Consider the following 14,864-nt stretch of genomic DNA (forward strand, 5'->3'; position numbering starts at 1 on the left):
TCCATCTTAGGAAATAAAATTTAAAAAAAAAAATTTTTTAATTTATTTTGAAAGGGAGAGAGAATATGCATGCGTGCATGAGTGGAGGAGGGGCACAGAGAGGGGGAGAGAGAGAATCCCAAGCAGGCTCCATGCTGTTAGCACAGAGCCTGATGAAATCAAGAGTTGGCCCCCCCATGCACTGAGCCACCCAGGCACCCCAGAAAATACAATTGTATTACTTTTAATACAAATAATTTTTCAGAGCTTTATTTTTCTTTAATTTGAATTAAGTAAGAGGAAATAAACCAAGCATGATACTGAATGTCAGTGAGCTCAAGATTATACTCTCTGCCAAATCCATCTTACATGGAGGTAGCAAAAATTAGTTAGATTTTGAGCTCTTTGCCTAACAGTTTCTTTGAGACAATGGAATGTGCATGGGCATTCACATCTTTGCTGTTATAAACAGTATTCAAACTTTGAAGTGGCTATGCATGAAATGCCCTTTCATTAACTGAATTCATTTCAACAAATACTAGAATCCCTGATTTATATGATGAATTTTGATAAGACCCTAAATAGATTGATAAATTCAGCTATTTTCAACTGTTTATATTCTGAAAGACAGAGGGGCCAAAGATACAAATAATTTTGGTACAAAGCAGAATCTGTGTGTTGTGACAGAGGTACAGAGCCCATCAAAGGCTTAAAGGAGAGAGAAGTAACTTCTTGCTAATAAATTAGGCAAGGCCTTGTATAAGAGAGAACATTGAAGAAGGACTTTGATAAATATTTAAAATTTTAACAAACATATACAGAAAGACTCTTTCAGCATTGGTGTGGTGTTTAAAATCTTGATAATTTTCTAGTCTTACTAATTATGTACATAATTGAAGATCTAGACTTATATATCCTCTTTTGTAACATAATAATGTTTATGCTTTAAAAATATTTGTAGGGGTGTCTGGGTGGGTTGAGTGGCCTACTTTGGCTGAGGTCATGATCTCACCATTTGTGAGTTCGAGCCCCACATCAGGCCCTGTGCTGATGGCTCGGAACCTGGAGCCTGCTTTGGATTCTGTGTCTCCCTCTCTCTCAACCCCTCCCCTGCTCGCACTCTGTCTCTCTCAAAAATAAATAAACATTAAAAATTTAAATAAATAAATAAAAATAAAATAAAAATATTTGTCATTTTCTTTTCTAAAAATATTTTTTACATTTCTAGGTATGGCCGAATAGAAATTCTCTCTGGATTTATTAATGGACTTTTTCTAATGGTAATAGCTTTTTTTGTGTTTATGGAGTCAGTGGCTAGATTAATTGATCCTCCGGAATTAGACACACACATGTTAACAGTAAGTCTCTTTTTTTCCTGTTTGATTTTCTACTCATAACCCCTTTAGCTTTCTCCATGCTAAAGTTTAACTACCTGTAATTATTGATGTAGGAAGGTTTTACTTTATTTTTATAATTTAAATTAACATAAGCTCTTGACCCTGTATTTACATTTACACTGCTGACTCTTAGAAATTAATCCTTTTCTCTCATATTTTAGCAGTCAGAATATTAGATGACATTCTAATGCATAACAGATATCTTTCTGACTTATCCAGTGTTTTTGTATGAAGATGTGCTTTTTTTTTTTTTTTTTAATGTTTATTTATTTTGAAAGGGAGCAAGCATGGATGGGGGAGGGGCAGAGAGAGAGGAAGAGAGAAAATTGCAAGCAGGCTCTGGCTGTCAGAGCAGAGCCCGACATGCAGCTTGATTTCACAAACCGCGACTGAGCCAAAATCAAAAGTTCAACACTTGCGAGTCACCCAGGTGCCCCAAGATGTGCTTTTAAATACCTGAGGAAATTTGCAAAATGTTAGCGAATCAGAAAAATACTATCATTTTAAAGGCTTTATCTTATAGATTATTTACTGTTAGAAACTTTTAATGTTCTCCCTGTATTGCCATACGTTTATATGTGCTGTTTCTTGAAGCTAGCATGCCCTTCCCTCACATCTGCCTTTGCACCTTCCTCAAGACTTTGCTTGTGTGTCTCAAGTGAGAGATTTTCCCTTAATTCCTGTCTTCCTTCCTCAGTTTCTTAGATTTCCCTTTCTCACTATTCGCATTGTATCTTGCTTTTTTTTTTTTTTTAAGCAACATTGAGTTAACTCCTTTGTCATTCTTCCACAATTAAAGATGTAAGTGAAGTCTCTTGGGGACCTGAATGGTTTATTATTAAGTGTTAAATTTTAGCACCTGGCTTGTAGTTATGAATCTGGTTGGTGGAAGTATATGTTAGTAAAATGCTTTGGATTACAGTTTGGAAATATATTTTGAATTTTAAATGCTCACATCCTTTAACCTTTAATATTTATTACAGAAATACTTGCACAGGTGTGTAAAGGTGCATGATTCATTGTGCCATTGTTCATTATGGCGAAAAAAATCAATGAAAAGACTAATTAAATAAAGATGTTGTTTATAGAAAACTAGGTGCCCAGTAAGAAGAATGAGGCACATCTGTATATACAGGCATGAAAAATATTTGTAAGCTGTACTAAGTTAAAAAAATTTTCCAAAGCAGTGTTATAACATGATGCTATTATTGGTTTAAAAGGGGATTGATGTATGTATTTTAGTACATGCATAGAGTGTACACTATTCTCTTAGTGACTAACTCAGGGTTAGAATTATAAGGGGGATTATACTTTCTATGTTTTTTTTTTTTTCTGGTGAAATCTATACAAATGAAGTATTTATCATTAGAGGACAAGTAGTTGAGATGATGGGGATCTCTTTATGCTGTATTTGATTTAATTCAAAGTTCAGTAACCATCTTCAAGCTCATAAAGCTAACTGAAATTTTAAAGTCTAACAAACAAATGAGCCACAATAAGAAATACATAGTTTCCATATTTGATTACTAAAGTAAATCTCTTCTCTTACATCCTTTGGAAATTGATTAGAATTATCTGTACCCGTTATTTTTATATATTCTTTTTATAAATCAAATGAATTTCTCTGAAGGAGAAATTGTAGACGTACATAAATTAAGTAACACCCTTAACTATTACCCAAAATCAGTTTGTAAGTATAATCAAGGGTAAGTAACTTTATGTATCCTTTAGGATGTTGTTATGGCATTATTAAATCCAGACAATGCCATTTATATCTTTGCTTTTCCATTATACTTTTTTTTTTTTTACTTTGGCAAATTTTACTGTATTTAAGACACAATAAGACTGTATGTATTTGGAATCTACTAGTTAGTAAATTATAATCATTGCCTTACAAACTGAAATTTACCTAGTAATATAAATGAGATTTCAACTACAGTGTATACTTAAGCAGTACTTTCAAACTCTATTTAAATAAACAAAACAAAACTTTAGCATAATTTATTTATTCATAAACCATGAACCAGGTGCATATTATTCTTAAACACTTGCTTAAAGCAAGTCCAAATCCTTCTACTTGCCAAAACTTTGGTTTTTGGAAGTTAAAAATGTTTCTTCTAAAATACTCAAAAATCCGATTTTTAAAAATTTTGGATTTCCAAACAAAACTACATTAATAAGTAAATAAAATTTCTGAATTTCCTTATTGAACTTTGTGAGGTTTTACCATAAATACTTTTAAAGCCATAAACAGAAAAACATTTAGATCTGTAGTAACTTTTAAGTAACAAATTTATTTTTTTAACTACAAATTAAAGGTTTTCTTTTCTCCTTTTACTAGCCAGTCTCAGTTGGAGGGCTGATAGTAAACCTTATTGGTATCTGTGCCTTTAGCCATGCCCATAACCATAACCATGGAGCTTCTCAGGGAAGCTGTCATTCATCTGATCACAGCCATTCCCACCATATGCATGGACACAGTGACCACGGGCATGGTCACAGCCACGGATCTGCAGGCAGAGGCATGAATGCTAACATGAGGGGTAAGTCCTTGCCAAATATTGTCCTACCTTTCAGTTGTGTTCTGAATTGACACTGTCTTACTTGTATTATTAGTCTTCTGGTACAGCTTTATTTTTGTAAAACAATCTGTGGTTAAAAAAATAAATAAATAAAGTCATCTGTTGTAGAAAATGCTCACATTGGTTCACAAATGTCAATTTTTAAACAGATTATTATAGAGTCCTTTTCCTATCACATTTGCATAAATATTATTTGGAACGGGAACACTGAGTGTGTCATTATGAACTTTCACTACAAAAGAACCAGGAAATTTTTATTGTATTATAAATATACATGGGGGAATTTTTATCACTTACCGTGTTAAATTATATATTCTGATGGTTTAATAGAAGTAATTTGCATAATGTCAAAACTTGGCTCATGTGTGATTTCTAGGAAAACCACACCATTATAAAACTTAACGCTCTCTGTTACCGTTGCCTACATTTTTCTCTTTACCACTGGTCTGTGAATTGTTTGAGAGCAGTGACCTTGTTTTTTGTTTGTTTTTTTTTTTAAGTACCATCCCCTAGCAGAATTTCTGGTGCATAGTAGATACCCAGTATTGTTTATAAAATGGATAAAAGAACTAAATTAGATGTGCTTTAATTTTTAATGTTTTCATGTGTTTTACTTGCAGGTGTATTTCTGCATGTTTTGGCAGACACGCTTGGCAGTATTGGTGTGATCGTATCCACAGTTCTTATAGAGCAGTTTGGATGGTTCATTGCTGATCCCCTCTGTTCTCTTTTTATTGCCGTATTAATATTTCTCAGTGTTGTTCCACTGATTAAAGATGCCTGTCAGGTTCTACTTTTGAGATTGCCACCAGAATGTGAAAAAGAACTACATGTTGCTTTAGAAAAGGTACCGTGTGTAATTTCTTTACTATATTTTTTCCTTTTATTGTTATTTTTTAATGTTTTGTTTTATTTTTGAGAGAGAGCATGTGCACGCATGCAAACGGGTGGAGGGGCAGAGAGACGGAGAGAGAGGATTTGAAGTGGGGTCTGCCCTGACAGCAGAGAGCCCGATGCGGGGCTCAAACTCACAAATGGTGAGATCATGACCTGAGCTGAAAATGAACACCGACTGAGCCACCCTGGTGCCCCTATTTTTTCCTTTTAAAATAGCATTTGAAATTGAGTAAGTTGACCCAACTAGGAATGTGAAAAATATGAATGAAGAAAATACAGTCTTATTTAAAGGACATAAAAATAAGTACTGAATAAATGGAGACATTTTTCTTGGATGGGAAACAGTATTGTAAAGATGTTGCATTTCTTTTATTTAAATCTCAGTGCAGTTGCCTTTCCTTGGGATTTTTGGGTTTTTTTCCTTTTGTTTATTTGTTTTATTTTGTTATCCAGTATTACTTGGAAGCTTATTTGGAAGAGTTAATGCTTGAGAATAACAAAAAAAAAACCCATAAATTACAGAATTAACTAATAGGATGCTGTTTGGTGATTATAAAGTTACAGAATTATCCAACACAAATAATAGTTTTGTTTTTGCACGACAGTAAACACATAAATCAGGTTTTTTTTAATTGGTGGTCCAGAAACAGACCCAGGAATTTATGGAATTCAGTATGTAGCAAAGCTTGGCATTTTAGATCAGTGGGGAGAAAGGGTGGACCTAATTAATATTTCTACTTAGTGGAATATAAAAAGCTGTATCTCTTTACCACCAAATATCAAAATGTATTTCCAATGTACTGGATATGTAAAAGATAAAAAATAATGAAGGTACTAAAATAAAATAGAAGAATACTTTCAGGGCTACAGAGGTAGAGAAAGCCTTTTTAATAAGTTCGAATTGAAACCAGAAGCCAAAAAAGGACAGAAAAAAATCTATAGATTGGAGCAGTTAAAAATTGTTGATTGGCAAAAGACTCCATTAACAAATAAGAAATACAGAAGACAGACGAGAAAAATATTTGCAGCACATATAAGCAACCAGAGACTTACTGTGCATAATTTTTTAAATTAAGAGAATCTTGGGGCGTCTGGGTGGCTCAGTTGGTTGGGCAGCTGACTTCAGCTCAGGTCATGATCTCACAGCTTATGGGTTCAAGTCCTACATTCAGCTTGGAGCCTGGAGCCTGCCTCAGATTCTATGACTCCCTCTCTCTCTTCCCCTCCCCTGCTCACATTCTGTCTCTCTCAAAAAATAAATAAACACTAAAAAATTAAAAATTAAAAAAAAAAAAGAGAGTCTTGAGGCACCTGAGTGGCTCAGTGGGTTGAGCTCCAGCTTCAGCTCAGGTCATGATCTCACGGTTCGTGAGTTTGAGCTCCATATCAGGTTCTGTGCTGACAGCTCAGATCCTAGAGCCTGCTTCAGATTCTGTATCTCCCTCTCTCTGCCCTTACCCCTCTCATTCTCATTCTCTCTCTCTCTCTCTGTTAAAAATAAAAAAAATATTTTTATAAAACAAATTTGTTTAAAAAAGAAAGTCTTGTAAGAAAATGGACTAGAATATAAATCAGCAATTCACAGAAAAAACAAATACAAAAGAAATTTTTTTCAGCTTGTGGTTTGCCATGTCATATTTTCTTTTAAAGTAAGCCTTACCCATTGTGGGGCTCAAACTCACTCAAGATAAGAGTCACATGCTCTACCAACTGAGCCAACCAGGCACCCTTGCCATATCACATTAAATCAGGATCTGCTGATGAAAAGTTGGCATCTTGAATATTAAAGGAATAGCATCTTAACCCACTGTTTTCATAAATAAAATTAGTAGTTCCCTCACCTTCTTGTTATTAGTGAATACTACATTATTCTAAAAGTGAAAAAAGGTTTTATTTCAAAATAATGTATGTCCATTATGGGAAAAGGAAAACTTCAAAATACAGAAAAGCACACACACACAAAATCACATATAATTCTACCACCTAGAAAGAAACCTCTTTATATTTTATTTTATTTTATTTTATTTTATTTTATTTTATTTTATTTTAATTTTATTTTAGTAATCTCTGCCACCAATGTGGAGCTCAAACTCATGATCAAGAGTTGCATGCTCTAGGGGTGCCTGGGTGGCACAGTTGGTTAAACGTCCAACTCTTGGTTTCAGCTCAGGTCATGATCTCGCGTTTCAGGAGTTCGAGCCCCACATCAGATTCTAAGCTGACAGCACAGAGCCTGCTTGGGTTCTCTCTCTCTCTCTCTCTCTCTCTGCCCCTCCCCATTTGTGCTGTCTCTGTCTCTCTCAAAATAAGTAAATTTAAAAAATATATTTAAAAAAAAAAAGAGGGGCACCTGGGGTGGCTCAGGTGGTTAAGTGTCCAACTTCAGCTCAGATCATGATCTCACGGTTTGTGAGTTCGAGCCCCACATCAGGCTCTGTGCTGACAGGTCGGAGCCTGGAGCCTGCTTCTGATTGTGTGTCTCCTTCTCTCTCTGTCCCTCCCCTGTTCACGCTCTGTCTCTCACTCTCTCTAAAAATAAAATAAAAAAACATTTAAAAAGAAAAAACAAAGAGGTGCATGCTCTACCAACTGAGCCAGCCAGGTGCCCCTGGAAAGAAGCACTTTTAAAAATTGTTTTTCTCTATTTTAGTTATTTTGAACATGGCAAAAAACTATTTTGTGCTACTTGGTAAATTTTTCCCCATTTAATTATGTCATATTGATAAATACCTTTAATACATTTTTGATGACAGTGTCCTATTACATTATATGTGTTGTCTGTTTTTAACCAGTTCTCCATTACTAAGCATAAAGGATATCTTTTGAACATGTTTCTATACTAAATAATATGTGAATGTATGTATCAACATGAGGAAACCATTTAGTCCATTGAATGTATCCCAAAGTTTAGCATCGGTAAAGTACCTCTTCAAGAAGGGAAAATGGGTGTGCAACTATTATTCACTTCCCATTCAGAGCTGTCTTCCTCGGCATCACTCTGTTGGAAATATTTTACTTCAAGCGAGTTGTCCCTTTCCTTTCTCACTTCCTTGCTCTCCTTATTATCTTTTTTTTTCTTCTTAAGAGAGGGAGAGAGAGGATCCCAAGCAGGCTCCACACTTGTCACCACAGAGCCTGATGTGGGGATCGATCCCACGAACCTTGAGATCATGACATGAGCCGAAATCGAGAGTCAGACACTTAATCATCTGGTTCCTGGACCAAAAAGATTGCTTTGTGTTAAATAAATTAGGCTTTATGTCCATTTATATCACCTCTTTTTTTATGTTACAGATACAGAAAATTGAAGGATTAATATCATACCGAGACCCTCATTTTTGGCGTCATTCAGCCAGTGTTGTGGCAGGAACAGTTCATATACAGGTGGCATCCGATGTGCTGGAGCAAAGAATAGTACAGCAGGTGATCAGCTTTTCTTTTTAAAGTAATTTCAGTTGAGTTAATTCATGCATAAATTTGCACACATCATAAATTACACAGTTCAGTAATCATTTGACTGTTCAAAAACATCAATCTTTTGGCTGTCTAAAGATAGTATACCTTATTTTTTACATCTAGATTTGTTTTCTGCCCAAAAATGGTAAAAATTAAGTTTTAGTATTTAGAGCACAAGCTTAAGGTAATGTTAAAATATCACTTGTGATCCACCTTGGTTCCCAATAGGTTATCTAGAAATTAATTATTATAAATATAGCTCTAGATTAATAATAATCACAATAAAGTTGGCAAGGTATATGCTATGGTTGGAGGTAAGAATCAAAATAGTTTTAATATCCCTTTTCTAAACATACCAAATTGGAAACAAAAGCTGTTTTTCTTTTCAAATTGGAATGTCAGGTCAGTAATTTACAGGTCTTCTAAAAGATTATATTTAACATTTTACCAAGTAAATGATAAACATTACTTTGAGGATTATCTTTTTTTTTTTTATGTTTATTTATATTTGAGAGAGAGCGTGGGCAGGGGAGGGGCAGAGAGAGAGACAGAGACAGAATAATGAAGCAGGCTCCAGACTCTGAGCCTGATGTAGGGCTCAAACTCATGAGCTGTGAGATCATGACCTGAGCCGAAATCAGATACTCAACTGACTGAGCCACCAGGCGCCCCGGGGATTATCTTTGACTATCTGTGGCTATGAAAAAAATGTCCTATCAGATATTTGAGACATATGTACTAAATGCACTAATCTAAATGCTTTAAAATGTATGGGTTTTTATAACAGGTTACAGGAATACTTAAAGATGCTGGAGTAAACAATTTAACCATTCAAGTGGAAAAAGAGGCATACTTTCAACATATGTCTGGCCTAAGTACTGGATTTCATGATGTTCTAGCTATGACCAAACAAATGGAGTCCATGAAATACTACAAAGATGGTACTTACATCATGTGAGATAACTCAAGGATTACCTCTGGGGTATGGACAATGAAGATGAAATTGCTCGGTATTTATAATATTGCCAGAAGGAAGAAAATTGCACATAATTGTACAGAAACATTTTGCTGTATTTGAGACAAATTCTAAAGTTCCCTACTATTGGATCAAGGAATCTTTCATAAAGGAAATTTAAATACAGAATGAAGCATTAATTGTACAAGTAAAATAATTACTTGAATTACGTGTATACTGAGAATCTTAAAATTTGAACATGTGTCACATCATCTTCGAAAATGAACATATAATGATGGATTCTGGTGAAGACCAAAATTACTTCTGTGTGTTTACTTTCTGTCATAAAATATCTCCATTGTAAATAATGTATTTACATGTTTATTACAAAGACCCAAATGAAAAATTTTTAGTCAATTTTTTGCATAGCCCTAGGATAAATTAGGAATAAAAGTTCTATATTTATGGATTTTCTGTATATAAAACTGGTTTCTAATTATAACTTAAACCCATTACGTAAAAGCTGTATTGCCACTTTAAATGTAAACTAAATTATTTAGGAGAAACCAACCACTGAAATGAGACAGGCTGAAATGAGAATAGGGAATTAAAACGTTATTGATGTATTGAAAACCAACCACTCTGTAAAATAAATTTTTTTTACTTTTGGTAATATTTGCAAATGAATAATTACTTTATTAGGGTAAAGAATTTTACCAAGTTGTGTGCATATTATTCGATCACTTGCCTTCTTCCTCTGTAGTAGAATGTTCCATTTCTTGTAATGCATCTGCCATTCCAAGTTGCTTATCAAGCTGGTATCCACGCAGTGCTAGGGTTTTCATCTATTCAGTTAGCTCCATATTTTGTGGAATAGCCAGTTGAGAGAATCATAGATAATTGTCAATTCATGTTTGAATTTTCTGCCTTTAGACTAACGTAATTTTTTTTTTAAGTTCTGGAACATGTAGATCTATAAGAAATATCAAAGAAAAGGTAGTTATTTTAAAGTTTAGTAGGTAAATCTTGTCCATAAGTATTTGGGCACCATGACATCAAAATATTTACCCTGTAACTATTTTCTATAGCAATATCTAATTTATATTTTTTCATTTCCAGTTTAAAATGAATTTATAGTCTGAAAAGACTGTATGATAAATATAATATATGCCGTTTTATGAACACCAAAGAATGTTGTTCAAAAGACACTTTTGAATACCTATTTATAAACAGGTGAATATTTTCATTCTTATAATAGGAATTTTGATAAGTAGGATGAATTAATTTTGGTATGGTTACTATTTTCTTATCTATACCATAATGGCAAACATGTATTGTAAATCATATTTTTATCTTACCAATTTTAATATGTGAGAGGTTTTAGAAATTTGTTATAAGTTATTTTGATATTCTTTGTCTTCTCTTTACACATTTTCTGGTCCAGAATCTTCAATACATATTAAAATTTTTGAGTGGTGGGAAAATAATCGCATATCGATGTTTTAATGCAATTTTGGTTTGTTAAAAAAAATTTAAATAGATAGGTACAATAAATATTGCACCTTTATCAAAATTGTCATTTCCCTTTGGAGGCATATAAACAGCAGGAAAGTTAAATTACTGTGATGAGAGATAAGGTGAGAGAGAGGGCAGGGGCTGAAGGTTAAGGGATTGCAGATGGAAAGTAGCACCAGTGTTAAGAACACCAGGGTACTAGGTCTAGCTCATACAAAACCATGTGATTTGAGGTAAATTAGCTTCTCTCAGTATCTTTTTTTTCCTTATATGTAAAGTCAGAATAAAATTTCAAAATCGTAGGGTTATGAGGAGCAAAAGGAATAATGTATGAACAAATAATGTAAGGAAAAAATTTTCTTAATGAATTGAAAGTTGAAAAGGGCTAAATAAAGTTGAGGTTTTCTTACTATTTTAAATCTGCCTTTAAAGGTAGCTTTCAATTTGTCTGTTTTTTTCTATTAAAATCAGCATCCCAAGAGATTAACTACATGTTAAATGTATGAATAAGTTCAAAATAATACCCCAAACAGTAGCCTGTAACAGTTCATTTGCACCAAGAAGAATGGTTATGGTTGTTTACCACACCTACTAATTTTTTTCCCCTTCCCTTTATTCCAAGCATTGTTTTTCCCTTATTACCAACTTGGGAGCTCATGATTTCCACTTAGAATTAACTTTACATCTGTTATAGTATAGATTTATTGTTCCTTTTACATAATAATTGATAAAACTTTTGGGGCGCCTGGGTGGCATCCGACTTCAGCCCGGGTCATGATCTCATCGTATGAGAGTTCAAGCCCTGCATCAGGCTCTCTGCTTTAAGCACAGAACCCACTTGAGATTCTCTGTCTCCTTATCTCCCTGCTCACTCTCTGTTTCTTAAAAATAAAAATAAAACATTTAAAAAAATAATTTAAAAAATTAACAAACTTTACATTTTTCTAATCATAATAGAATAATGAAGCTCTATATATAATTAAATATCTGTAACATAGGATTCGTTTTACTTTAAATTTAGATTATCATTCTCCCCTAAAATTTTAATGCAGAGACGTTTGTTTTTACTAGTTAATGGTCACATTGTTCAAAATTAAAGAGTGAATGGCAAAAAGCTTCACACCTGTCACTCATACACAGCTCTCCCTCCTCTCTAGAAATTACCACACTCAGGGCACCTGGGTGACACAGTTGGTTAAGTGTCTGACTCTTGGTTTTGGCTCAGGTCGTGATCTCACAGTTCATGAGTTCAAGCCCCGTGCTGGGATCTGTGCTGACAGCCCAGAGATGCAGAGCCTGCTTAGGATTCTGTCTCCCTCCTTCTCTTCCCCTCCCCGGCTGCCTTGCTCTCTTGCTCTCTCAAAAATAAATAAATATTAAAAAAAAAAAAAAAAAGAAATTACCACTTTTCAGTTTCTAGTATATCCTTCCAAATACCTTATGAATGGGCAAATATATGTATGTATTATTTTTCCCTTAGAAATTATTCCATACTTGAAACATTAAGTAGCATCCCCACTTTTTTCCTCAGCTGTGTAGCAACCCTGTGATTTAGCAACCCTGCATTTTTTTAGATTGGTTCAAATGTTTTGCTATTACAGACTGCTGATATGAGTAGCTTTGCATGAATATTGTACATATGAGCAAGTAAATATGTAGAATGTATTCCAACATGCAGGAGTTCAAGGTCAAAGTGTTTATAGCTTGTATAAATGTGAAAAATATTACTAAATTGTACTCCATAGAGATTGTAACAGCTTACCCTTCCATCAGCAATGTTAGAGGTCTTAAAATATTTTAAGACCAGGGGTGCCTGGCTGGCTCAGTTTGTAGGGCATGTGACTCTTGATCTCAGGGTGGTGAATTTGAGCCCCATGTTGGGCATAGATATTATAAGTAAACAAACAAATAAATAAATAAATCTCACCTAATAAGAATTCTAACAGTTAAAAAAAAGAATTTTAAGACAATAAAATTCTTAAAAATTTAAGAATTTGGGGGCAAACATTTCTTATAGCCCTAATTCATGTGCAAGTTAAATATGCAGAGATTATATATAGATGCTAAACTGAATTCGATTATAAAACCACTAGTGTTCATTTTTCAGAGTGACCTTTCAGAAGGAAAATTTTCTAGTAAATAATGTATAATAAAATTAAAATGGTACAGTTGTATTTTTTTAATCAAATTTATTCTATGACTTACTTGTTCCTTATATCCACAGTACCGTTTCTGAGACAGATGATATTATATTGTCTGCATATACAAATACAGTGTTCTGTTGCATGTTTTTCTTTTCTGATATATTTATTGAGGTACACTTAGGTACACAATGAAATACACAGATTTTAAGTGCTCAGTCCAGTGAGCTCACTCGAGGCAAGTGGGAGGGAACATGAAACATGCAGCCGCTTTGGAGAACTGTTTGCCAATTTCTGTTAAAGTTAAACATATATCTCCCCTGTGACCCAGCAATTCTGTTCGTGGGTATTTACCCAATTTACCCGAGAAATGGAAAGGTGTGTCCACAAAAAGACTTGTATAAGAATGTACCTAGTCATGATATCCAAATACCAGAAACAACCCAAATAGCCGTCAACAAGAAGATGGATAAATAAACTGAGGTATATTCGTAGGAGAACAGTACTGAGCAGTTAAAAAAAAATTACTGTTCTAAAAATGTAGGTAAATCTCAAAAACATTATGTCAAGTGAAAGAAGCCAGATTCAAAAGAGTTCTTACTTTATGATTACCTGTATATGAAATCCAAGAGCATCTGGGAGAATCTATTTCCTTGCTCATTCAGATTGTTGACTGAATTCAGTGCTTGTAGTTGTAGGACTGAGGTCCCTGTTTCTTTGTTGGTATCCCAGCTTCTAGAGGCCACCTGCATTCCTTGGCTTCCTCCACCTCCAAACCCAGTACCATGGGTCATATGCTCCTCACCTCAAATCTCTCGTTTCCTCTCCTACTGTTGTATCTTTCTCGGACCTATTTTTCTGCCTTTCTCTTCTACTTCTAAGGACTCATGTGGTTACACCAGGCCCATCCATGAAACATATTCAAAGGTACGTTCATATTCTCAGGTTGTAGGCATTAGGGCAAGGAAGTTTCTTTAATTATTTATTTATTTATTTTTTTTTTTTTTTTTTTTTTTTTTTTTGAGAGAGAGAGCAAGGGAGCATGAGCAAAGGAGGGGCAGAGGAAAAGGGAGAGAGAGAATCTTAAGCAGGCTCCATGCCCAGCACAGAGCCCAATGCCAGGCTGGATCTCACAACCATGAGATCCTGACCTGAGCTGAAACCAAGAGTCAGACACTTAACCAACTGAGTCACTCAGGTGTCCCAGCAAGGACATCTTAAAGGGGAGTGGCTCATTCTGCCTACCACATGGTTGGCTTGGGGAGACAGAATTTATTGAAAAAGGGGCAAGGGGCATCTTTTTGAAGTAATGGAAATGTTCTATATCTAGATCTAACATAGGTGTATATAATTGGCAAAATCCTTTAATTATAACTTCTATATTATTGCACTTTTGTAAGTGTACCTATAATTTGCTAATGAGTATTCATTTAGAAGCTACTATATGCTAGGCACTGTCTAAACAGTTTACATAATCATCTCTGCATTTTTTTTCTCCTCATACTCTGGTGTTATCATATACTAAATTTGCTTTAACTGATCTAGTTCAATAATGCAGCCTGGTGGAGAAGATGTTTTCAGGTACATTTTGTTCCACTTTATTGCCATTTTCCACTTGAATTTAAAGACCAAGGAGATTTCCCCCTGCAACAAAGTATAGTACACACATCTATCAATGTTAATACTCACCTAGTTACGGGAAACGTAAGAAAATAATAAATTCAATGGTTTATGGCTTTTTAGACATTCAGTAAATTCATTCATACTCAACAAGAATTTGTGGGAGTCCTTCTTACCAAGACACAGCTATAGGGATAAAGTCATAAGTGAAACAAGGTCCTGCTCTAATGGAGCTGACTTTCTAATCGAGGAGACAGACCAATATGTGAAAAATAGTTTGTGATAGTTGAGAAAAGCAATAACTTATTGGCCCCTTATCGTG

General features: G+C 34.4%; 1 protein-coding gene across 1 annotated transcript in view; it reads left to right on the forward strand.

The window, feature by feature from the left end:
- The window catches only part of SLC30A5 (solute carrier family 30 member 5), a 35,209-nt gene extending 24,009 nt beyond the window's left edge, over positions 1 to 11,200 (forward strand). The window contains exons 12-16 of the mRNA XM_027040610.2: positions 1,208 to 1,337; positions 3,718 to 3,919; positions 4,579 to 4,805; positions 8,150 to 8,278; positions 9,099 to 11,200. Of these exons, the coding sequence (XP_026896411.1) occupies positions 1,208 to 1,337; positions 3,718 to 3,919; positions 4,579 to 4,805; positions 8,150 to 8,278; positions 9,099 to 9,269 (859 nt within the window). The 3' untranslated portion in view covers positions 9,270 to 11,200. The remainder of the gene's footprint in view (positions 1 to 1,207; positions 1,338 to 3,717; positions 3,920 to 4,578; positions 4,806 to 8,149; positions 8,279 to 9,098) is intronic.
- Positions 11,201 to 14,864: the final 3,664 nt, after the last annotated feature.

Source organism: Acinonyx jubatus, chromosome A1 (assembly GCF_027475565.1).
Source record: "Acinonyx jubatus isolate Ajub_Pintada_27869175 chromosome A1, VMU_Ajub_asm_v1.0, whole genome shotgun sequence".
Classification (NCBI taxonomy): domain Eukaryota; kingdom Metazoa; phylum Chordata; class Mammalia; order Carnivora; family Felidae; genus Acinonyx; species Acinonyx jubatus.